Genomic DNA, 22692 nt, shown 5'->3' on the forward strand with positions numbered 1-22692 from the left:
GGACATGTTCCCCTTAGAAGTTAGTACGAGTACCGGGGATAGAAGGGCCGAGTGTGGATGGCACAAAGACGGTGTACTGGTCCAGTGAAGTATGGAGACATTCGACTAGCTGTCGATTCGCCTAAATTGCCACTGCCACAGAATCGAAGATAGACTCAGGCGGAACGTGTAACATCAACTTGAATCAAGGCCTTCGTGAGACGTGGAGTTTTGAGTTAGGGTCAAAGCTATCCGAGAATCCATTTCCCACTTCCCTGCACATAAAGAGCGGTGTATTGAGGTTTGTTACCAGGCATTCGGGTCCAGGCAGCGGTAAAGGCAAAGGTTTCCGAGCCAGAAGACTAGCGCAGTAGCATATGCGCTGAAGGGCGATTACCGAGGTCATTCCGGGAAGTTCCCATCCAGTACTACAAACGATAAGCCATTCAAGGGAGGCCATCTCTTCACATCCTTTCACTGCTGTTCGAACTTCCAGTGGGATGGCCAATAGATATGCCCATCAACTGCTCGTTGTTATCCTGCCTTACACCGGAGACGAAGCCATTAAAGTCCGGTGGTCGAAGGCGAGGGATAGAGTTGTGGGTGCTGTCTATTGAGTTGCCGGGGTTGTGGCTAAGGTAGAAGCTTGTAGAGGATGCCCACATCCCGGACACACTAACGAAAACGAGAAAGAGAGAGACAGAAGAGAACAAGAGCGAAAGTTCTGCCTCGTGCGGTTTTCCAGCTTTGGTATCCCCGATTGATCCGGATGGCATTGGCCAAGAAGCCGGTCGGCCCTGTTGTCCGGTGTACGTATTTCTGTTTTTTGTCGTTTTCTTCCTTGTTTCTTCTTTTCCTTGTTGTTTTGAGCGAACTAGAGCAAAATTCATTTCAGCCCTTTGGGTGTCAAGCACGCTAATGTTGTTTACAGCGCTCCCAATCGACTTGGGAAATGAATTGATGTTGCAGGGGGACTGCACGGCTGTTTTGTTCTTATTCTGGGCGAATTTCTGCCTCGAGGCAAGACAGGCCTTCCAAACCCGGATGCCGACCTCGTTGTGGCCTCTCAATGCGTATATCTGACGGTATACACGTTTCCAACGTGCTTTTTTGTCAAAATCTATAGAATCGGCCTCGAGGAGCGTTTCTTTATCTTTCATTCCTTCCGCCAGGTCCATTGTAGTCAGTTATCATGGCTACGACCTCCCCACAGCAGAGAGCCTTGAACCGACGGTCGCATGGCCAGCCTACACAGAGCAACCCAGGTCAGTACCTTCAAAGGGGCGAGATTCGGTCACACGAGTTCCGGAGACGAATTTCAAAAAGATCGACCCCCGCCCTGGCCTTTGTCTTTTTCTCACCGCTGATTATCACTCAACCAGGTCCAATGCACAGTGTGCAGCAGCAGCAGCAACGAGAGACGTCTCGATCGCCGTCGCTTCGCGAGCGACCGCGGAATATGAAGACACAGTCCATGCCCATGGTACCGTCTGCACAGCAGATCTATGCTGCAAATACCGGTGGTGTGCACCCACCGCTCGTGCAGCAACAGTCAAGTCCAACCATCCCTGCCACAGGCATGCCTGCGCGCATGCTCCCAATCCCGCCAGATCAGCAGCAACATCCAAATGGACAAGGAAATCACGATGATATTCCAGATCGTCGCCCATCGTCCTCCCCTGGTCCCCAGTACCCGATTTCCCAGAACCATCTCAACACCCACTATCCTCGACCCCTTCAGCGCCAGCAACCGGCATTTCTCACGAAATTTGCTGGGGTGGAGACCGAGCAACATATGACAGAAGTTCTTGCGGATATTGAAAGGGTAGATCAGCAACAATCGCAGAATCAGTTCGCCTCGAACAATTCATATCCTTCGCCTTATGTTCAGTCTCGTCGCTCGGAAACCCCTTCGCCACCCAAGGATCCCAATGTCGAACGACTCCGAGGTCTGGAGCGCAGTAGTCCCAACCAGCGCCAACCGCGCGAACAAGCTCGTGAAAGCCCCAAAGGCCGCCAACCCACCTCCCCGAGTCTCCCTTCGTATGGCACTGGAGTCCCGACGCCGGAAAGGCGCGCATCGCCCGCAGTCATTGGGGTCGAGCAACAGCATTCCGCACAGGTCTACTCCAATTACAACGCACGGGACTCCCCTAACGCTCCTCGAAGGGGTAACACTGTGATTGTGGCGGACACCCGTGGTTCCTCCTTCACACCCCCACTCGCTTCTGTGGCTCGCACGCCCGATAGGGATAGATCTCTCCCTGTCCAAGAGGAAGCGGAAGATGAATTCGCCATCGCGTCGAAGAACAGGTGGCAGACGAGCGACCAGCAAGCTCATCACGCTTCTTCACCGACCCCATCCTCTGACCTCAATCCAGACGGCAACGCGCAACGATACGACCACTCTGGTGGACGGGATAGTCGAGCAGGTCGACCCGGCGATGATAGCACGCAACATGAAGGGAATGGAAGGTACAGCGAAGAAGACTCTGGTGGGAGCTACACGCCCCGCTCTCCCACTGCGCCTCTGCCACCTCTCGAATCTTCAAGGCCAAGCGAAAAATACTATCAGCCCCAAGCCCCACGTCTGTCGCCTAAAGCTACGATTAAGGTTAGGACGAGGAATGGTTCGACTGATGGTCTGGGGTTGCGGTCCTTGACTCCGTCCGCGTTCGAGAGCCCTTCGTCGACTTTGATATCGACAACCTCACATCATACCCAATCCGGTTACTCCGACCATCGACAACTGCACGACAACCACGGGCAGCGAGGACCTGGTAATTCGCCCCTCCAGCAAGCGTACCATATTCAGGCGCAGCAGCAACAGCAGTACCAACACTCCCACCAACAGCAGTCGCAACAACAGTACCAACAACATCAGCAGCACCAGCAATATCAACAGCCCCAGCACCAACAACAGTCGCAGCACCAGCACTATCAACAGACCCAGCAGCAGCCACAACAGCAGCAGCAGCAACAGCCCCCGCAACCTCCTCCCATTCAGACTCAACAGCCCCAACAATCGCAACATTATCGTAACGATGGGTCCCAAGCTAGCAGTCACCACAAGAGCAATGGGTACTACGCTCCTCACCCTCAGGTCTACCCAGACGATTTCCAGAACTACAGCGAAGATCCTGCTTCCTTCTCGTATCTTCACGCGTATCTGGCCTCTCCTCGACCCGATGCGCCCATTCCTCCTACCCCGCATAGCCAATCGGCCGCACCATCCCCTTCACCGTTCCCCAATTACGGGAAGCACATGCCATACAGCCCGGTGGCTCCTGTTGGCTCGCCGTACCCATACCCATTCACCCACGTCCCTCGCAACCGAATGGCCGGGCCCAGCCTCTCGCAGTACTCCTCCAATTACGACCCCAACCACCCCGCCGCCGTCCAAGAGCAGCTCGCGAAGCAATGGCAAATCTACCTGCAAAACCAAGTCAACGGCAACATCACCGACTCGACCTTCTCGCCCGCTGCCACGCCGTTCCAAGGCGCGAACTACAACCCGTTCTCGTTTTTGCATACGGCGCGGCTGATGAGGCAGATGCAGGCGAAGGATACGATGAGTATTAGGTCGAGTCCGAGTCATGAGCCTGTGCCGTTGCCGCCGCCGCCGATGTTGGGGAGGAAGAAGAATAAGTCGAGTGATTTGAGGAGGCAGGTTACGATGAGGAAGCCGCCGCCGAGGGTGGAGAGTACTGTGCCGAGGGATACGACGCCGGAGCCGACGTCGTCTGGGGAGGAGACGGCGGGTGAGGACAAGTATCATCATGCGGCTGAAGGAGAGGGGGAGGATACACCGGGCCTGGGGATTCATGCGTCGACGTCGGGAGTGTGGACGAAGCCGAAGCAGGTGGACGATGACGACGCGGACGCGGAGGTCCCAATTCATATCGATGATGACGATGACGACTGGATTGATGAGGACGACGAGGATGGAGAGGATATGCTCGATTTCGAGTTCCATCCCAACTATGTTAGCAATTCGGATAAGCGCCGTCGTCGCTGGGAAGTTGGATGGGATGCGTTGGTGCAGGCTGTAAGTTTCGTTCGCTGTTTGTTAGCCAATGAGATGCTGATTCTCGACTCTAGTTCCAAAACTTGGATCGCCAAACCGACGCGACCATGGTGGTGCTGGCTGCTCCTGCTCACTCAAGCAAACTCTACTCGATTCGATCTCGTTCCATTCGACGGATTTCGACTCTCTCCAAGTCGACCAACATGGCCCAGATGCGCTCCAACTTCAAGCGTCTTGCAACGCAGCGCAAGAACCTGCGCCCCCTCAGGCCCATGTCGATCGCGGAGAAATTGTTGGAGAGCCAGAGCGCTTCTGGTGATGGGTCCGATGGAAGCTCGGAATCTCGCGCTGACGACCTTCGACGTGCGCTCGAGACTGCATTGGGAAGTTTGAACCTGCTGAACGGGATGTACGAGATGCGGGAGACGAGGTGGCAGGAGGAGATGAAGAGGATGCAGGAGGACAAGGAGAGGATGTCGGTCGTCCTTCGACAAGTTCTTGGAGATTTCCAACAAAACGGTTTTACACCCAGTCTTCCATGATTTTATTCTTTTACGGATGGATTGGGTTCTTTGGATTATGCATATCTGACTCTTTTCGGCGCACCTTTGCCTTTTCGATTCGCTTCACCCTCGTTTCCTTTGTAACTTAAAAGTTCCTTTGCCTTGTATTAGCGGGAATTAGAATCCGCTTTTTGGCGGGAGAACTTGGTTTTGTTTTGGATTAAACTGTATATATGTAAGATAGGCTTTTTACGTAGTTCTGGCGCTGCAGGTCTGGACCTAACGTCGTGTACAACTTTAGATTACTCTGTACAACCTACTACTATGACCTCCACTCTTTTCCCTTTCCTTCTTTCTTTCCTCTGAGGAACTTCGGGATTTCGTCAGTTGGAGGAAACGGATTAGAGCATCGGCAAGTACCGAGGGCGGACTTGGAACCGGTTAGGACCAAGCTTGCGACACAACTCGATCAGCGGCCGCGAAAGCTTGTAGCTTGTCCCGGACTCCCTTGTTTCTTTTGGACCAGAACCTCGAGGATGGCATCGACAACGCTCAGTAAAGAGTCAGTACTGTCCGATACGAATATGTGAACAAAGTTTGGGAAACTGATGTTGATAACTCTCCAGAATACTCAAGATTTATGACGGATTGCCACCGGAGGCCCAACGAGCGTTTATTGAGAAGACGTTTGCAGAACTACTGCAAAATGCGCCTGAGGGAAGGTCGGATGAAGGTGCGTGGCCGGTTCTTGGCCGCGAAACGGTACACTGACAGCGATACAGTCAAAACATCAGTTCTGAACCTCAAACAACGGTACGATGGCGCTCCAAAGCTGGATCTATTCGGGAAACACAAACAAATGGACATGTTGTTCGAGGTGTTGGCGAAAGAGTCCAAACTCTCACTTTTTGGAGACCGGAGCAACCGCGAAGAGGTGTTGGCGGAGATTGTTGTGACCCTCACGTCGTGGCTTGGGGACATTTGGAGGACGGTCTATGAATATCGGACCAACTTCAATCTGGCGCATAGGTGTCTGCTGTTTGTGTCAGATTCGTTGAAACAGCTTGATGAAGGCGCAGGATCTAGGTGCGTGTCAGCCGGTGCAGGTTTTGTCGATGACTGACGAGTCGCGTGCATTCCAGATGTCGCTGTGACTTCATTAACATCCCGGTCCACATCGTCATCAAGGACAAGACCGGAAAGACAGTGAAGGTTCTTAATGCCAGAGGCGCACAAGAGATTGAACGCGTTATCTTCTGGATATGGCGAGACATGTGCCTCTGCATTCTCTCTGAGGACCCGGAACAGGCCAAAACTGCCATCCCACGGATGCTCGAAGACATCGAACATGTTTACGGCTTCCCCAGCATGAAGAAGCTTCTCTTTGGCGGAAAGAAAAGTAAATCATTACCCTCCACAAACCTGACATATCTCACAACTTGCGTTATTCAGCTGAAGAGGAGGAAGAGGAAGAAGAGGATCTCGACGGCTATGTGGATGATGCGATTTATGATGAAGACGAGGATGGCTATGAATCGGACAGCTCGTACGCCATGTGTCCGTTCCATTCGAGCCACTGGGATGGGCAGTTTGGACCTGAAGCCCAGCAGCTTCGGGTGATGGTGGAAGAATTCATGTTCACTGTCTTCACTGCGACTCCTTCATTGCCTTTGTACAACCTCATTATCGACGTCAGTGCCGACAGAAAGGCAGCTCGGACTCGGGTCAGTACGATCCTAGAGGAAGTCGCTGGAAGCACCGCCGAGTCCCTCATCGCAGCGCTGGGGATTGCCATTACGAACGACAACACCAATGGCATTGTCTCGCTGCTCGATGAGTATGGGCATCTTCTCCGACCCCGGGATGCCACTGTTCTTCAGGGAGCGACTGCCACCCTCAGCAACTCCGAACACCACGCCCGTGCCCTCACCATCCTCGAAAGCGAACTTGACGACACGCTCCAGTCCATTTACAGGGCTGTGCGGTCATCTTTCTCTCACTTCGAAGAACCTCAGCACTTGAAGACGCTCTCGGAGATCATGAAGATGAGATCGGGGTCTTCACAGCGTCAAGATAGGATCGAGACCTGGACCGAGTCTGTCTTGACCTCGCCTTCAGGTTCTATGGGCTCCATGGCCTTTGCAGCCATGATGATTGGTCTGCCTGTACCTGGAATGGGAGAGGAAGGAGAAGACAACAGTGATTTGCTCAACCTGATTGATATGGAAAACCCACACGACCCTGACTATGACGACATTCGGGAAGAGTTCAGACCCAACTTGAAGCAGCGATTCGAAGGGTGGGCGAATTTGGGTTCAATCATGAAGGGTGGACCTACCACTCTGGCCAAGTTGTATGCAAAGGCGATCGAACTCATGCCTTTCTTGAAGGCGGCTGATGTCACACAGGAGATGGCTGCACGGTGAGTTACGGTCTCTCGGGTTGTCTTTATTCAGAGGCGCTAACATTTCGCAGATTGGGTGATCGACCGAGCAAAGTATACGTTTCCGATGCCCTGATGGCCCTCTCCTCATTCTGCAAGAGCCAGCGAAAGAAGATCAACGCGACACGGAAGGACAGCGAGAGGAAAGCACAGAAAGCTGCCGCTAAGGCCCTCCGAGCAGCCATCGACGCTGCTGACGCTCGTGCAGCTGCTGAGGTCGAAGCTGCTGGAGCCAGTCCCACACCTACCTCGAATGGCGTCTTCAGCTTCGCTGGCGGACGTGCTTTTGAGGTTATTAACCCCCAAGCCTCCGGTTCGGGATCCAGTAGCGCCGCTGCTGGCACCTCATCTGCCCCTGGACCTTCTTCGACAGCCTCAACAAACTCTGCTCCGGGTCCATCTCAGAATGGATCCGATCTCGAGTCGATGACCTCCCGCATGCGTATGGCAGGTCAAGCTGCCGCCTCTGCGGACATTGCCAGTGCTTTGAGTTTTTTCTTGAATTCGAGGACATCGACGAGTGGTGCCTCCACGTCGTCGACTCCTGCACCCTCCACCTCGTCGTCGACTTCCGGGGCAGCTAGTTCGACGCCCGGCCCGTCCACTTCCGCTGTTCCTTCCTCCTCATCCGCCACGCCCTCACAATCTACCTCTGTCGGACCGTCGTCCTCTTCCACAAATACGTCTCCGCCATCGCCTGCTGGCTATGGTGGATTCTTCCCGTTCGCGTTCCAGGGCTCAATCCTTGGGCCGCTGAACCCTTCTTACCCAAGTATCGACGACGTCGATTAGTTGAAGGGCATTTCAAGTACTTCCCTTCTTTTTTTCGTGCGACCTCGCTTATGCCTAATAACCGCTAGCTTTCTTATCCTTATTGATATTCTCCTCTTCCATTTCACTCCGCAATTTATATTTCCCTATATACACTACCACCCGACTATTTCTCCCTTCTCATTTCCGAACTCTTAACCAATTGAAATCAAGTTTTGTAGCATAGAAATTTTTTGTCGTCCGAGTCATCAATGAAATTCAATCCAACTCAGAATGTACATGAACACGATCCGGGGGGTTGGTGGTAGGTAACTAGGTAACATGGGAGGTCAATCAATCACGATCAATCGAGATCTTGTTCCCTTTCTTGTCCTAGCCAACGCGGCGATTCTTCAAGGCAAGGACAAGCTCCTCAAGTATAAGACGCCCGCTTTGGAGAACAAGAACTACATCATGGGCACCGGTGAGTATTAGACGAAGAGAGACAGCATGCATCGACTTACACACATACTTTTACTGCCAGTATTGCACCCCAACATGCGCTCCCGCTGGTTCCGACGCTTGGCCGATTTCGACAGTGATAAAGACAAGTATGAGGCCAATATCGCCCAGAAAATAGCCCAGATCGAGATTATCGTTGAGGCTATTTCACAGCAGTACCAGGACGACATGGAAGCCGAAGGCGCGCCTCCACATGCTGCCCCTACTGCAGCACCTCGCCTACAACGTTCCCATTCGTCTTCGAGCTTCCTGGACAGCATTTGCAGCATGGAAGACGTTGATATCCCGGCCCCTGTCCTTGATGATTCACACAAGAAACTTGAGGATGAACTTCGAAGATACTTCCAGTTTGACGGTGGTCTTGCAAAAGACACTGCAGACCCACTTGCTTGGTGGAAGGTAGACCCAATTTCTGTATATTTTCGACGATCAGGCGCTAACATACCTCCAGGACAATGCTATCAAGTTCCCTGTACTCTCAAAAATGGCTCGTGACTTTCTCGCCATCCCGGCAACAAGTGTTTCCGTCGAGCGATTATTCGCGAAGTCACGCCAACTCTGCACCGATGTTCGAAGCTCCCTGCATGCAGAAACGGTACGTGAAGCACTCTTGACGAAGGCCTGGATCGGAGACGGTTTGTTTGAGATTGATCCCAAGCCCAAACCGGTGTTGAAGCATGGGAGTAAGGAGCTGCTATGATCGTGTACGATTTTTTGTATATACCCTATGTAATATACTCTATAACCCTCTATATAGCCTATTTATACTATACGAAACCGTATCCCTATAAATACCCCGGGGGGCTTATAGGGATAGTATAGGGTTGGAGCCTTACCAACGCCTTTCCCTCTCCGCTCCCGTCTTCGCTCTCCCATTTCATCTGTTTTTCCATCCTGGGTCGATAGTTGACCACGTCGCTTTGATCATCGCTGTTAGATTCAGAAGAATGAGATACTTTGCGTCGTTTCGGGGGTCGCTCGGACTGCTGCGCCTTCTTGCCAGACTTTTTCTTTCCGCCTCCACCTCCACCTCCAGCTCCCTCTTTCTTTTGTTGAGGAGCTTTAGGAGGTGGAGTCCATCTCTCCCACTCCTTGATCAAGTGTTTTTGGAAACGGGTATCGTAGCCGACACACTTCATGGTGAAGACGGTGAGGGTCTGGGATGTCTATTCAGCTTCGAAATTGGAACGAGGCGACAAAGCCTACCTCCTCTCCTTTCGTCAAGGCCAAAGCGATCTCTTCAGGGGTAATAGTCTTGTCGAGGCCTTCCGCAACTATACCTTTCCATTCGTTCTCTAGTGGTTCGCGCTCATATGTTTTGCGGATATAGATTCGGGCTCTGGTTTGAGCACCCCACCCACAACTCGGAAGGCCGAGTTCGCGAGCCCACATGTTTCGAAGCTAGAGAGCGGAAGTGAGTCGCTCTTCTTCGAGGAAAGATGACGCAAATACGCACAGCTGGTGTCTGAGCTCTCCATTCGTCTGCTGTTAGAGATTTACTCTGGTCGATGTGATACTCCCCGCGGTACTGCCACTTTGCAGGCGTTTTCCTGGAGACCCTGACTAGGACTTTTCTAACGCCTAGGTCTCCTATCCCATCCTCGGTCCCTACGCTGATAAAGAGACCGGGTTCTCCGGGACCTTTGGGTGCTTGAGGTTGGAAGGAATCTGAGAGGAAGAAGAGGTGGTTGAAGCCGTGTATTGCGAGTTTTGCGGGAGCCATGGTGGGGTACGCCTCTCGCATGTTCCCGCCGTAGACTTTAGAGATAAACTCTCGAGTGATGAGCCCACCATTTACGACTTCGTTCCGTTCGATGGGATATGGGCCCAAGGATATGGCCTTGCGCTCGAAGCGGGAACGCATAACATCAAGGGAGAACGTCATGGTTTCTTCTTTCTTGATTCTCAGCTGTGAAGACGGTTTAGCGCATTGCTTTTATCCCAACATAAGAAAAAGGAGCATACCTTTCTCTCTGTCTTGACGACTATGGGTTTTTCTTCCTCCTGTGAGAGGCATCCCATGGCTTAACCTAAGGCCCACCAAAAAGATCTGTTGCCCGACTTGCCTTCTTCACTATGCTGGGAGCTTGTTCCTGTGATTTAAGGCCTTGCATGGACTCGACCTTTGGCTTGGCTTCTTGATCTTCCTCTTTCTTCTAAGCTATACGTGTTATGACTATACCCATAGTAACGAAGAGTCTGAAACCCGGCGTACCACTTCATGATCATCGTTGAATAGGAGCTCCGGTGACGTGGACCTCGAGTTCTTGTAAGGCGGGAAAGGGTTTGCAGGGTAGCCTTCAGATTCAGTCTTAACCTGTATGTTATTTCCCTTTCTACTCTTGATAATATGTTTGATCGTGAGTAGGAGGACGTAGTCTAGCACGATCCTCCCGCTTTTCTTCGAAATCTGTGAATCGGGCCAACCATCAGCTCAATGTTGTCTCTGGAGTGAATTGGATATTCTAACATGCGAAGGTGGACCTAGATTCTCTGGCCGATCTGCTTCTAGCTTTAGAGCTGCGAGATTTGCCTCGCTTTCCTCTTCTTTCTTAATCCTTGGACCCATCTTTGCAGTCAGGACGGTGTACGAGGTTGTGCCACGCGCCCAGGGGATGTTGAGTGTGGTACAAGAGTATCTTTTGCAAGGATAAAGCTTTCGCGGCTCTTCAATTGGACCTTGTCCAAAAATGAATACAAGACGGGGAGATAAGCGTCAAAGTGGAACGGGTCAACACTCAAGCCTAAGGGGTGGGACCAAGACGAGGCCGTGTGGCAAGCGCCCGTGTTGTCCATCGTGGGACACTTTTAGTGATGCAGTGATGGATGATCTGCCGATTTCGGCGAGTCATGGTACTTTGCACGTTTCCTTGCACGCTCATGAGGCTCTCTCGCCATCGCTCGTCATCGAGTCATCGCACGCTGTCAGGTTAAAAAATGAGAGTATCTGGAGAGACGACTCTATAGTTTCTGCACAATGCGGATCTCGACACATCGGCTTGTGTCTCCACCTCAGCCTGGGTCAAGCGCAGTTTGGTCGCGGGCGATACGTGGCGAGACGACGACCAACAAGAGAGGCGATACGGCTTCGGTAACGACGAAGAAAGGAACAATTGGACTAGGTGCAGGTATTGGCCTGTTCCACCTTTCAAACCCCACTTGCCGTTCCTTCTTTCGTGATTCTCCGTGCCGGGCGTTCCAACTCATCATAATATCCCATCTGTGATCCACGAGGCGCAGCATCGGACATCTCACGCTCAACAGCATTACAATCGAGATTGCGACGATACGAGCGCTCTTAGCTGAGCGAAAATAACCCTGAAGGTAAGTGCAGCCTAGCGGATCTTCTCTCATCATTCACCAGACCTTTCGCACCCACATGGTGCGGTTCTCAAGGTTCCCGGGCGTCTATTGGAAGCCGGCGTGGGCATGTAAGCGAATAAATGTCCTTCTATATGTCTTAGCGCTTTTAATGGCAGGTTAAATGGCACACGGTGAGTGAAGTCTTCCAATCGGGCGTCAGGTTCGCCCCTAAGTTAATCCGCGTTGGCAGAAATAAGCGCCCAGATCTCCGAGCGATAGTGGAAAGTCAGCTGGGCAATCCTCGATGGGGACATCCCGCTACGAGAGGAAGACACTTCGAATAAGATGGAATCCCGATACTTCGGCACTAACTTGGCGTGGATGAGATTCTGCGTCGGAGCTAGGTAATCGATAGTTGTGAGTGGCACAGTGGAGCACGCCTCTTGAGAATTTACACCGTCTCCGGATTAACCTTTCACTCGATTACAAAACGATTCTATCGTTAGAGAGGCATCAGTATGAAGATGCCTCGCCCAACGTTCTGTCCACTGCTCATAGCACTCGCACACAGCCTCCTGTCGCTGGCCAGTGCAGTATCCCAGGCTCCAAAGGGAGGTTTCGATTCTCCGGTACGACTCTTACACCCCGCACCGAACCCGAAAAGCTGAGCCTCGCTTACTACTAGGTCTCGCTCGCATCAGAAGTCGTCTCCATTGATCTCGATGCTCGGGCGATAACCATGGATTGGTTTCCCTTGCTCGAGGGCAACTGCTCTGAGTTGAGCAACGATCCCACAGTGGTCGACATCTACCTCCACCCGTGGGTCTCGTGCGAAACCGCCCAACCGTTGAACTAACCCATTCGTCTCCATTGTCGAAATAGAATGCTGATGCACCATTCCAGCCCAACTTGGCGACCAGATACACTGCATCCGCCAGTGTTCAGGCTGGACAGTGGGGATCTCTGCCCTGTTCGCTTGTGGCCTGGCGAGGTTTCGTTCAGGACTGTGACCAAGTTATTTCCGGTCGACTCCCGAGTGACGCAGGCTCCCAAGGCTTTGATATCTCGATCTCTCTATCGTTACCCTAGGGAAAGGTAGGTCTTTCGAGTGCCACCAGGTCTACAGAAAGATAGTTATGCTGTGTCGCCAGGGTCAGAGCTCTGTTCGAATTTAGCGTGAACGACACTCAAACGGGGCGGATTTCAGCGCTGACTGTGTACAACCTCACTACGTCCATTCTGTAAGTCTTGAAGCGCCCATTAGTGAGAATTTCTTCTTACATCTGACGTCCTTTCTTATCGCAGGAACTTTGATATCCAACTCGACAGTGCCTATGTCAAGCCTGGACCCCGTTCGAGGGACAGCATTTTGGCCTTTTCCTTGGTTATCACGAGATCTTCCTCGACCCAGGTTATTGTCTACGTGACAGCAATCATAATCTGTAAGTCCCTCGGTGTTCTCTGGGGCCAAGGGCTAGACAAAGGCCATTTACGAATGAACCCTTGAAGGGATTGCTGCGATGGGTATATTCGGAATATCGATGCTTTCTTGGAGAGAACATGACGCGTACAGCACCACCACAAGAGCGTGGCTCCTCCCAGTACCATTTGTCGGCATTTTCCTGTTGACCGACAGCCGCTCTCACCTTCCTGGAGTTTACGCTGAGTTCGGTACGTCGGAAACCCGAACCATTACGTCGACTGACACTTGACCTTCTCTAGGAACCCTACTCGGTAATCTTTCGCCTTTCCATTGCTTTGTCTGCTGTTGACCACCGCCTCCGGGCTCTTTCAGATGTACTTGTGTTTCTCCCAACTACTCTCATACTGATGATCTCGGTAAGAACATCCGTATATCATTGAGAGTCACTAATCTCCGGGACTTACTACGGCCTTCGTGCGTGCACTGGCAGGCCCTATCGCTGTCAGTTTCGACCCTTTATTACCACATACAAAAAATCAGGCTTGAAAGAGGCGACAAGACATGTAATTAAGCCTCGTAAGCACGTTTGTCGGCTACCTTCGAACACCAAGGGCTTACTTGCTCCACAAAGCAAATGGTGTGTGGAAGTTGTGTGGTCTCTTCTCCACAGAAGACCTTGTGTTGCATTCCTCATCATCAAACATCGAAATTACCCAGCTTTTTCATTGAGAAATACCAACTGCCACCGTGGTTTTTGATTTGAAAGTCCCAAGAATCGAATACTCCAACTCAACCGCCGCTTGTCTTCGTTCGGAACACCATCGCCAACAACGCGACAACAGTGCCCCTTTAACGCTAACGTATCGCCTTTCATCACGTGTAATAGTATAAGAGAAGCTTTCTACTTATGGACGGACCGACGGTGTCTGTTTCGAAGAGATGATCAGAAGCTGAGCTCGCTTTGCATGGAGGTTGCTCCCTTTGCATTGGGCGCTTATCATTGGCGCCCGCCAAGTGTTGTGTGGAAACGTCCACCAATGCCCTGGTACTTTCACTCGCCGCACATATCCTTCAAAGCGCGACTCTGTGTGTGGTAACGCAGTAAGTATAGCGTTTCAGCTCACGCGCTTTCTTAGACTGGAAGCACGAGTGGCAGTCTTCGTTGCATCTGTTTTGATGGCGTATGCGCGAGAAATTGGTCCGTCCTACACAGAAATACGTTCCGATGGATTTTCTTGATCCTCAAAGCTATGAGACAATTATGAGCATTGTCATCCGTTGCCCCCAAGTACATTATTTTGTGGAGCCAGTGCTGTCGACGATCGTCATTTTTCTACCCGTTGTCAACATGCACATCTTTTCTATACCCTTGCAAAGTCTATATCACAAATGCTGTGGAGCCTTGTCAGTTTGACGTATTATATCATGATCTCGAGCTTCAAGAACAGATGAGGGAGCCTCGGAGTCGAGATCACCTCCGCTTCCATTGAAGGCGCTTATATAGGCGCCGCACAAGTTCCACAAGGGCTGTGGGTGTGCTTCCCGAAATGACGAGTATAGGCACGCGAGCACTGCAATTCCTGTGCATCAAGGGGCGGAACTTGGACATAGGTCAGATTCTGTCGCATAAAAAGAGTGCATCGATGTCATCAAGGCAAACACCACCCACCTCCACCCACCTCGCATAACAACTCGCACTACTACTGCTGCTCATGATCAATCGCCAACAACCACTCTCGGTGATGGAAAACACCGAGTACAACGACCTACCCACCCTCGACGCTGCAGACGCCGCTTTCACGAACCGCGACGAGGTTCTCAAGAAGCTCGCCCAGCTGCTCACGTCCCTCCCGGAGGAGTACAAGGGGTTATACGCCATCAGCCTCGTCCACCACCACTACGACCTCAACCCGGGCGAGATAATGGTCACCAACGACCGCATCACCGCGCCAGAGCTCATCGCATCCATGCATGACTCCGCTAACGTCGTGCCCGAACGTTGGACTGCGGCGGGCATGCCGTTCGAGTACGTCCGCCTCAAAGAGGGCGAAGTGGGCGTCCCGCCGCCTCCCGACTTCCTCCTCGAAGCCTTCCAGAAGATCGTCGGGTCTCTCCCGCTTGGGCTTATGGCCGCGCCTGACGTTCCACCTGGAAAGATCGTCAAAGACTCTACTTTGGATCCGGAGAAGCGGAGCCAGGTTTTGGAGGTTGTGGATGAGGATGTGTATGGGGCTGAATCGACGTCTGAGTTTTCGCCGTGTCGGATGATCACGGCTGCGTGGAATGCTCGGGGCGAGGGCGAGGTGGTTTTTGTGGTTGCGTGTGGAGGGTGCCGGTGGCCTGTTGGTGGAAAGCCTACTTGTTGGTGACGGTAGTTGGCTTAGTATGGCTCAGCTCCTGGTGATTATATGATTGCTGTTAGATGTTAACCACTAGCCTAGATTGTCTCCAACTTATACGTAGAGCTAGAGTAGATTGTCAGGTCGTCACGGATATCACATCTCTATTCATACTCTCATGGGTTTCGCAGGTTTGGGATAATTCTTTTGGAAGGACGCTACATACTATGCGAGGTTATAAAAAAAGGTTAGCAGAGAAATACTGATATGCCAGCAGAGAATGGCTAGAAGGCATGTTACAATTAACTGAATGCCCCGTCTAGGTGATAAGATTTAGGTTTGATATAACCCCAGAACCCCTCTATCTGGCTGCTGGAAGCATGTCGTGCGACCACCCACTGATCTTGCGCACGCGCACAACAGAAACCGATAGCAGTGAGCGATAAATGAGCACAATAAGAACCCAACAAAACAGCATCAAGAAACAGTGGGCAAGACACATTCAGTCACGAAGTACTCGTGGAACCGGTCGTCTTTGGTGAGTTCTGGGTGGAAGGTGGTGAGGAGGTGTAGGCCCTGACGGAGCGCGACGTAGGTTTTGGGTTCGTCGGAGTGGTCGGGGGATTGGAGTGCTGGAGGGAGGAGCGCGGGTGAGAGGGAGGCGATGACTTGGATTGGGAGGTCCTCGGGTTTGGGATGCAACGCTACGACGACCTAAAGAGTTGGATGCACAATGTGAGAGACTGTATTGATGGAGGGGAGGTAAGAGAATAATAGCGCACCGGAGCTCGGATGAAGAACCCTTTGTATGGTTCGCCAGAGTTGCGGAGGCCGTCTACGGTCAAGTCTCCCTCGAAGGACTCGACTTGGGAGCCCCATCCGTTTCGGGCAATGGTGATCGACATGCCACCGAGGACTTCCTGTCCTCCCTTCTTGGTGTTCTCTACCTTCTCGGCGAGGAGGATGGCGCCTGCGCATGTACCCCACACAGGCTTCTCTTTAACGAATTGTCTGAGAGGCTCGAGGAGGCCGGAGAGTTTGGCGAGTAGAGCGATCGTTGTGCTCTCTGGAGTATACATAGTATGGATTGATTAGATGAATTCGGAGTGAATGGATGAAGTGGGAAGACGTACCTCCTCCTGGTATAATCAGAGCATCGCACTGGTTGAGTTCCTCGAGAGTCTTGACCAGGATGACTTGAATCGTTCTCGACAAACGTAATCTCTCTAACGAAGATTGGTGCTCTACGAATGCACCTTGGAGCGCTGGATCATTGCCATCAAGTCAGAAAACGTCAAACTCTTTTCAGATAAGGCAGTGGACTCACCTAGAATGCCTATATGAACGGGTCGAGCGTCGACAGCCATCGTCTACAGGATGAAGAAAAAAATAAGGAGAGGTTTAAAGTTGCCGAATGGCTACGAGCACTGTCGCAATCGGTTTCCTATGTATTCCGGGAGTCACGATATGCAAGGATTTATATACTCTGGACGACTTAGATCCGCCCATTCCCCCTGTCAATTCAGTACAAGCTTACAGATAAGCGCACCAAAGCACCGGAAACCTGCATACCAATCGTCGATTTTTAGCACCAAAAACCATCATCGTCGAGGGTCAGCGGCAACGACGTCCGACTCCGATGGCGTGACATCCGATGGCCCGAGCGCACCTGATTAGTCACAGTCACAGATCACGTGCGTGACTCATTTGCCATTTTGCGCACCTGCAGCGCTGTGCATTCCTCGACTGAAACATTGCTCGACAACCACCACCACGACCCTCGCCACCATGTCCGACCTCGACGCTGATTTGTACGGAGGTATGTTGTGGACGGTGTTGGGGACGCTGAGCTCGACGCTGACGATGGAGGGTAGACCTTTATGGCAATGACGAGACCGATTTCAACGAGCAGAACAATGAAGAGCAGCAGCAAGACGTAACTGCAACTGACGCTGGCACCAAGGACAGCGAGGCAACCACGACACCAGCGACAGAGACGAAGCCAGCATCGAATGGGACAACAGCACAGAGCTCGACGACCAACGGCCAGACCTCGACCACTACGACCACAAAACCTGCTACGTCAACACCCATTGCGACATATACCTCTCAGCAACCGCAGCTCCAGCAAATTCCGACATATGAGGAGCCCCAGCCAGTACAGTCGATATCGCGTCCCGACAGCGGCGCGCTCAACAAGATTCCGTCAGGCGAGCGGACGGTGCGACCGTCGGAAATGAAAGACGAAGGGTGAGTTCCGTTCCTTTCTCGGGGTGACTGATAGACCAGGACAACACTTGGTGGGGACTGTGGGTGAGCTGGACACAACTCATACCACAAGGCTAGGTGTAGCTTTTAAAAAAAGAAAAGGCCGTCTGTAGATGACTCAACGTAGTCAGTCGCACAACTAGGCTATAGCGCTAGTATGCCTCGTTATTCTCTAGGCTAGGCTACAGTCGTCAGTCATCGTCGTCGTCCGCCACCACACACACACACACACACTATCTCTCTCGTATCGTCTCTCATTTCTTTCCTCTGTCTACCACCGCCCTGTTCTACAATACGGATGCTAATAGGAACTCATTTCTATGCATTTTTCGATACTTGTCAACCCGCGCGTCATTCGTCTCCATCAATCGCAATTCAAATATCCAGCAAGATGTTCATTGGCGGCCTCAACTGGGATACAACAGATGGTATATACTTTTTACTTTTTGTTTCGTTTAGGGACTTGAGCTTATTTCTGTATTCTATAGAGGGTCTCCGGGACTACTTTTCGCAATTCGGAAAAGTCGATGCGTGCACCATTATGCGCGACGCTGCTGGACGGTCAAGATGCTTTGCCTTTTTGACATTCGAAGACCCAGCTAGCGTCAACGCTGTCATGGTTCGAGAGCATATTCTCGACGGCAAAATCGTAGGTCTTCCCTTTCATATCCATTCCATTCCATTCCCCCACCTTTCTAAAACCAATACCCTTTTGATTAGATCGACCCCAAACGTGCTATCCCCCGCCAAGAGCACCAACGCGCCACCAAGCTCTTCATCGGTGGTCTCCCGGGAAGCGTAACCTCGGAATCCATGCGCGAGTTCTTCTCGCAGTTTGGCAAGGTCATCGACTCGACTGTCATGTTGGACCGCGAGACTGGCCGAAGCAAGGGTTTCGGTTTCATCTCGTTTGAAGATACGGATGTCCGGCCTTTCCTGGGTTTCGGGAACCTCGAAATTGACGGTAAACTTGTACGTTGTCTCTCCCTCTCCCTCTATGCTATTTCCTCAATACAATATACTCACGTTGTTATTACACAAATGTAGATCGACGTCAAACTCGCCCAACCCCGCTACCAACGCGACAACATGAACAACGAAGACGGCCAAAACCAAGACGGGTACGGCGGCGGCTCAGGCGGGCGCTTCAACGCACAAGGCTCCTCCGGCGCAGGCGCAGCCGGGAACTTTGGCGGTGCCGCGGGTGGTGCGATGGGCGGAGCTGCGGGTGGAGCGGGTGGTGCAGGCGCAGCGGGCGGGGCGACGTTCGACCCACAGGCCCTCGCTGCTCTCTACACGCGCATGATCCAGATGGCGGGCGGGGGCGCGATGAACCCGGCGATGATGGGGAATATGGCGGGTATGAACCCGATGATGGGCGCGATGGGTGCCGGCGGGTTTGCGGGTGGGATGAGGCCTGGGATGGGGATGGGCATGAATATGGGGATGGGGATGGGTAACCCGGCGATGGGCGGGATGGGCCGTGGTGGCCCGGGTATGATGGGTGGTGCGCAGGGTGGCGCGGGAGGAGGTGCGGGTGGTGTACCGAGAGGCCCGCGTGGAGGCGCGCCAGGTGCGCAAGGCGGGCCACCCGCTGCTGGGATGGGCAACGCTGGTGTTGGACCACAGCGAAGCCAGAGGGGAACGCACAACTTCCATCCCTATGCTCGGTAGGCAGCTATTCTAAAAAAACGCTACTACGATTCTTTTCGAACCATCCATCCCCTTCTCCACTTTTGCAATGCTTTTGGTTTGGTTTTCGTATTAGACTTCCCTCTGACCTTTTTCTTCTCTCTGTGCACCACCCAGTCGACGCATGTAGCAGCAACCACCCGAGCACGCTCTTACTTATCAACCGAACCCCTCTCACACACTTCGAGGATTGTTTTTATATGGCTCTTCTTCTCTGTATCCATCGAAATAGTTCGTATGTAGCTAGCTGGCTTTCTGTTGCTTCATTTGCCTCCCTTCCTCATCCCCTCTGCCATCCCTCTTATTCCTTCGTCTCCCCCCGCATCCCAAAGACTTGTTCCGTTTCTCCCCTTCTATTACGTTAGTCACCTCCCCTCATAAATAATGTACCTCTCATGTTGTATGATACACTCACTTTGAAAAAGAACCATAACCAAAATGGCATAGTTAGTCTATTAGATTTATCGCCATTCTGCCAGTGATGTAGTACAGACTGATTGACTACTAAGTAATGTGCGTGTTCCAGGGAGTAAAGTGTACGTAGCTATAGGAAAGAGTTTGTAAGGTAACTAGAAGATACTAGGTAACGGTAAGTAATTCAAAGTTGAAGAGAGACTGGGTATCTAAAAGCGTTTTCCAGAATGAACTTGGTAGAGTAGACGACATTTATCTACTCGATCCGACCCCTCAACCAACTCAACAACCCCTTCGTACCCTCCCTCTCCCAAATCCTTCTCTGCGGAACACGGAACCTACATCATCCAAAACCATCAGCATCAACAAAACACAAAAAAAAAAAAAAAACGAGCGCTACTCACACATTCCCCTCCACCAAAAACACATCCAACGGCATCAGCCCCATCTCAGCCGGCAACCGTCCAATCTCATTATCCCTCAAATCCAACTCTTCCAACTTCCACCCAGGCACATCCCGATTCCCTCTGAACCCTCCCGCAACCTCCTGGAACCCACTCAAATCGTCAATCTTGTTACCACGCAACCGTAAATGGCGGAGTCCTGCTCGAGTGGGCGTTTGGAGTAAGAGGAGGGAGAGGGTTTGAGGGGTGAAGGAGGAGGAGGTGAGCAGGTTGTAGGAGAGGTTTAGAGTACGGAGGCTGGGGAAGAGTTTGGCGAGGGTGGGGAGGAGGGGTGAGGAGGTGCGTGGTGGGGTTGTGGGAGTCGTCCCATTCGCACTTGCACCTCCCCCGGATCCACTGCCGATTTCTTGCAGTTGAACGGGGACTGTATCGTCGAAATTGCACCCCTCCAAATCGAGCTCTTCGAGCCTCGGTAAGAACCCTGACGAATCCTCTTGGGGGATCGAAGGCACCAGGAAGGACCGGTCCAATCGCCGGTTGGTGAGCACGAGAACGCGGAGGGTGTCAGCAAAGGGCTGGGCGAGGATGATGGAGAGTGGGAGGGTGGGTGCTGGCATCGCCAGTTCTTCGGACGTCGCCTTGCGGGAGAGGCTCGAGCTGAAGGATGCGGAGGGTGAAGCGAGAGAAAAGGCGCGGGCGTGGCCTGGTCCCTTGGCTGGAGGTGCGGACGAGGGGAGTGTTAGGGTATCCGTGCCCTTGTTGTAGAACTTGGGATTGTTGAGGATGTTGGTGGCCGACGGTGCCTCCGGTTCGGGAGTGGGCTCTGGAGGCTTGATTTGTGCCTCTGCAGCCGCTGCAGCTCGAGCCCGCCGACGCGCACCTTCCGTCAATAGGCCCTGCTCAGCCTCGATCACCCATGCCTCCTTCTCAACTTCCTTCTTCGGAGTAACTGCAGGCTGGGATCGGGATGCACGAGTCGGAGTCGGGGTGGCAGCAGGTGGTGGTGAAACCGGCTTCCTCTTCGGTGGCTCAGGATCCCAGTCGCCACCCAAATCGAATCCTTTCCTCGCTTCCTTTCGCTGCTCCAGTTCGATCTCCCAGGCCTCTTTGATGACCCGTTTGCCGACCAGAATGCGGAACACGCCCTCCGGAGGCTCATCAACAACGAAATCGTGATTGAGTTCCTGGGACATGGACTTGAAGGTCTCCTTGACGGCGTCCAGGGTCACCTGCGTCTCTGATAGATCGAGGATCTTGAGCACAGGGAACGGCGCGTTCGAGAACAGGTCGGAGGGAATGGAGTCGTTGCCGATGCCCGCCTTTTCGAAACGGAGTTCCTTGAGGCGAGGAAGGGTCGACAACTTTTTCAGCAGCGCATCCGACTTTCCGACGGGGTTCGAAGACAAGTCGAATTTGACCAGAGAATCGGGAATGGCGAGGTCGATACTCGAACTGGTGATACGGTTGTGAGATACATCCAGGTTAATGAGTTTCGGTAAGGGTGTGGCAGCACGGACGATAGCTGGAGTGAAAAAGTCGGTGCTTGCGTAGGAGTTGGGGCCTGTTCGTGATCCAGTGGACTTGAAGGGCGCGCTGAAAGGGATAGAGGTGAGTTTGTTATGTGCTAGATTCAGGGTGGTCAATTCGGGGAGAGCCCAGAGGTTTTCCGGAAGTTCCTTGATCTCGTTGTACGAGAGGTCGAGCACGGTTAGGAAAGACAAGTCGGCGATTGTGTCTGGCAATGATGCTATCTTGTTTTTGTGCAACCAGAGGACTGTTAACGGTCGTAATTCAAACAGTGAAATGGGACTTACATCCAGGGTCTTCAATGAGCCAAACATCGAAATCTCGTGCTGGATTTCGATGATCTCATTATTCCAGGCCTTCAACACGGTAAGGTCTTGGGCCTCGAACCAAGCAGGAGCCTTGCCACCGCGCCTGGGAGGTGCCTGTGGGTCTGAAGGTGGCAACTTTGGCTCATCTGGCACAGACTTGAGAGGGTCGGGTGTGACGTTTAAATGAATCTCGAATAGTGCCGAGGGCAAACAGGGCAATGAACGTGTCGCGATATTCAATGAGCCTTTCGAGGCCCTTCCAATGAGTTCAGCTTAACACGAGTCTTGTAACAATGAGCTTACCTGTGCTCCTCGATTTCTCAATGGCTTCTCGCAGAGGCAGACGACCGAGCAAGTCCGGTTCCTCCTCTACTGGCCGTACGGGTAGAGCATCCTCGAGGCTGCCCAGGTCATCCAAGCCACCCTTCTTCGGAGTCGCCTGTGCCTTTTTAGCCTCTGCACGCTTAAGTGCAATGGCCTCCTTGATGCTGAGAGCGGGCTTTTTCTCGACCTCGGGTTCACTGGCCGTGGGCGACGGTCGACGTGGTTTCGGTTTCGTCGGTGACGCAGAACGGCTGATGGGCCCGTTTTTGGCGACGGAGGACGGGGTCGTTGGTGTGCCTAGACGCGTCCTCGTTGGCGTCGACGGTGGCTTCAGCGGTGAGCGCGTTGAGCGGGCTGGGATTCGTGAGGACATTGGGGGACGACGGTTTGGACGAGTCGCTGCACGCGAACAGGGACACTGGGACACCAGCGCGAAGCCTTAGCCCATTTGTTTCCGTCTCCGGCA

At 52.6% G+C, this 22692-nt stretch overlaps 8 protein-coding genes across 8 annotated transcripts; 5 read left to right on the forward strand and 3 right to left on the reverse strand.

The window, feature by feature from the left end:
* Window positions 1-1366: 1366 nt before the first annotated feature.
* Window positions 1367-4548, forward strand: CC1G_06637 (hypothetical protein; the record flags this gene model as incomplete). Its single annotated transcript, XM_001839372.1, has 2 exons — window positions 1367-4027; window positions 4081-4548. The coding sequence occupies 2 exons, from the start codon at window positions 1367-1369 to the stop codon at window positions 4546-4548; spliced, it is 3129 nt and encodes a 1042-aa protein (XP_001839424.1).
* Window positions 4549-5023: 475 nt separating this feature from the next.
* Window positions 5024-7744, forward strand: CC1G_06636 (hypothetical protein; the record flags this gene model as incomplete). The annotated part of the gene is made up of 6 exons (XM_001839371.2): window positions 5024-5071; window positions 5136-5242; window positions 5292-5595; window positions 5652-5908; window positions 5962-6931; window positions 6985-7744. The coding sequence occupies exons 1-6, from the start codon at window positions 5046-5048 to the stop codon at window positions 7742-7744; spliced, it is 2424 nt and encodes an 807-aa protein (XP_001839423.2). The 5' UTR covers window positions 5024-5045.
* Window positions 7745-9009: 1265 nt separating this feature from the next.
* On the reverse strand, window positions 9010-10793 carry CC1G_06635 (hypothetical protein; the record flags this gene model as incomplete). Its single annotated transcript, XM_001839370.2, has 7 exons — window positions 9010-9381; window positions 9431-9625; window positions 9681-10133; window positions 10190-10228; window positions 10300-10380; window positions 10440-10634; window positions 10695-10793. The coding sequence occupies 7 exons, from the start codon at window positions 10791-10793 to the stop codon at window positions 9010-9012; spliced, it is 1434 nt and encodes a 477-aa protein (XP_001839422.2).
* Window positions 10794-12051: 1258 nt separating this feature from the next.
* On the forward strand, window positions 12052-13358 carry CC1G_06634 (hypothetical protein; the record flags this gene model as incomplete). The annotated part of the gene is made up of 8 exons (XM_001839369.2): window positions 12052-12156; window positions 12213-12346; window positions 12410-12622; window positions 12679-12768; window positions 12833-12969; window positions 13164-13198; window positions 13250-13261; window positions 13323-13358. 8 exons carry the CDS (start codon window positions 12052-12054, stop codon window positions 13356-13358), a joined length of 762 nt encoding a protein of 253 aa, XP_001839421.2.
* A 1304-nt stretch (window positions 13359-14662) lies between these two features.
* CC1G_06633 (hypothetical protein) lies at window positions 14663-15319 on the forward strand (the record flags this gene model as incomplete). The annotated part of the gene is made up of 1 exon (XM_001839368.2): window positions 14663-15319. One exon carries the CDS (start codon window positions 14663-14665, stop codon window positions 15317-15319), a length of 657 nt encoding a protein of 218 aa, XP_001839420.2.
* Window positions 15320-15729: 410 nt separating this feature from the next.
* Window positions 15730-16723, reverse strand: CC1G_06632 (glutamine amidotransferase subunit pdxT). The gene is made up of 4 exons (XM_001839367.2): window positions 16617-16723; window positions 16423-16554; window positions 16072-16355; window positions 15730-16003 (listed from the first exon to the last, which is right to left on the reverse strand). Exons 1-4 carry the CDS (start codon window positions 16654-16656, stop codon window positions 15767-15769), a joined length of 693 nt encoding a protein of 230 aa, XP_001839419.1. The 5' UTR covers window positions 16657-16723; the 3' UTR covers window positions 15730-15766.
* A 354-nt stretch (window positions 16724-17077) lies between these two features.
* On the forward strand, window positions 17078-19231 carry CC1G_06631 (heterogeneous nuclear ribonucleoprotein HRP1; the record flags this gene model as incomplete). The annotated part of the gene is made up of 6 exons (XM_001839366.1): window positions 17078-17108; window positions 17164-17539; window positions 17945-17985; window positions 18046-18206; window positions 18278-18529; window positions 18605-19231. 6 exons carry the CDS (start codon window positions 17078-17080, stop codon window positions 19229-19231), a joined length of 1488 nt encoding a protein of 495 aa, XP_001839418.1.
* Window positions 19232-19919: 688 nt separating this feature from the next.
* On the reverse strand, window positions 19920-22599 carry CC1G_14546 (leucine-rich repeat-containing protein 40; the record flags this gene model as incomplete). Its single annotated transcript, XM_002911068.1, has 4 exons — window positions 19920-20001; window positions 20068-21818; window positions 21882-22048; window positions 22206-22599. 4 exons carry the CDS (start codon window positions 22597-22599, stop codon window positions 19920-19922), a joined length of 2394 nt encoding a protein of 797 aa, XP_002911114.1.
* Window positions 22600-22692: the final 93 nt, after the last annotated feature.

This window comes from Coprinopsis cinerea (genome assembly GCF_000182895.1).
Source record: "Coprinopsis cinerea okayama7#130 chromosome 5 map unlocalized cont3.5, whole genome shotgun sequence".
NCBI lineage: Eukaryota > Fungi > Basidiomycota > Agaricomycetes > Agaricales > Psathyrellaceae > Coprinopsis > Coprinopsis cinerea.

What these genes read in the sequence shown, in the direction of transcription:
- CC1G_06632 (XM_001839367.2), bottom strand. Translation starts at nt 16,656, where the DNA reads ATGGCTGTCGACGCTCGACCCGTTCATATAGGCATTCTAG. An exon ending in TCTGATTATACCAGGAGGAG is followed by an intron (nt 16,356 to 16,422) that starts GTACGTCTTCCC and finishes TGTATACTCCAG; the next exon opens with AGAGCACAACGATCGCTCTA. An exon ending in GGTTCTTCATCCGAGCTCCG is followed by an intron (nt 16,004 to 16,071) that starts GTGCGCTATTAT and finishes CCAACTCTTTAG; the next exon opens with GTCGTCGTAGCGTTGCATCC.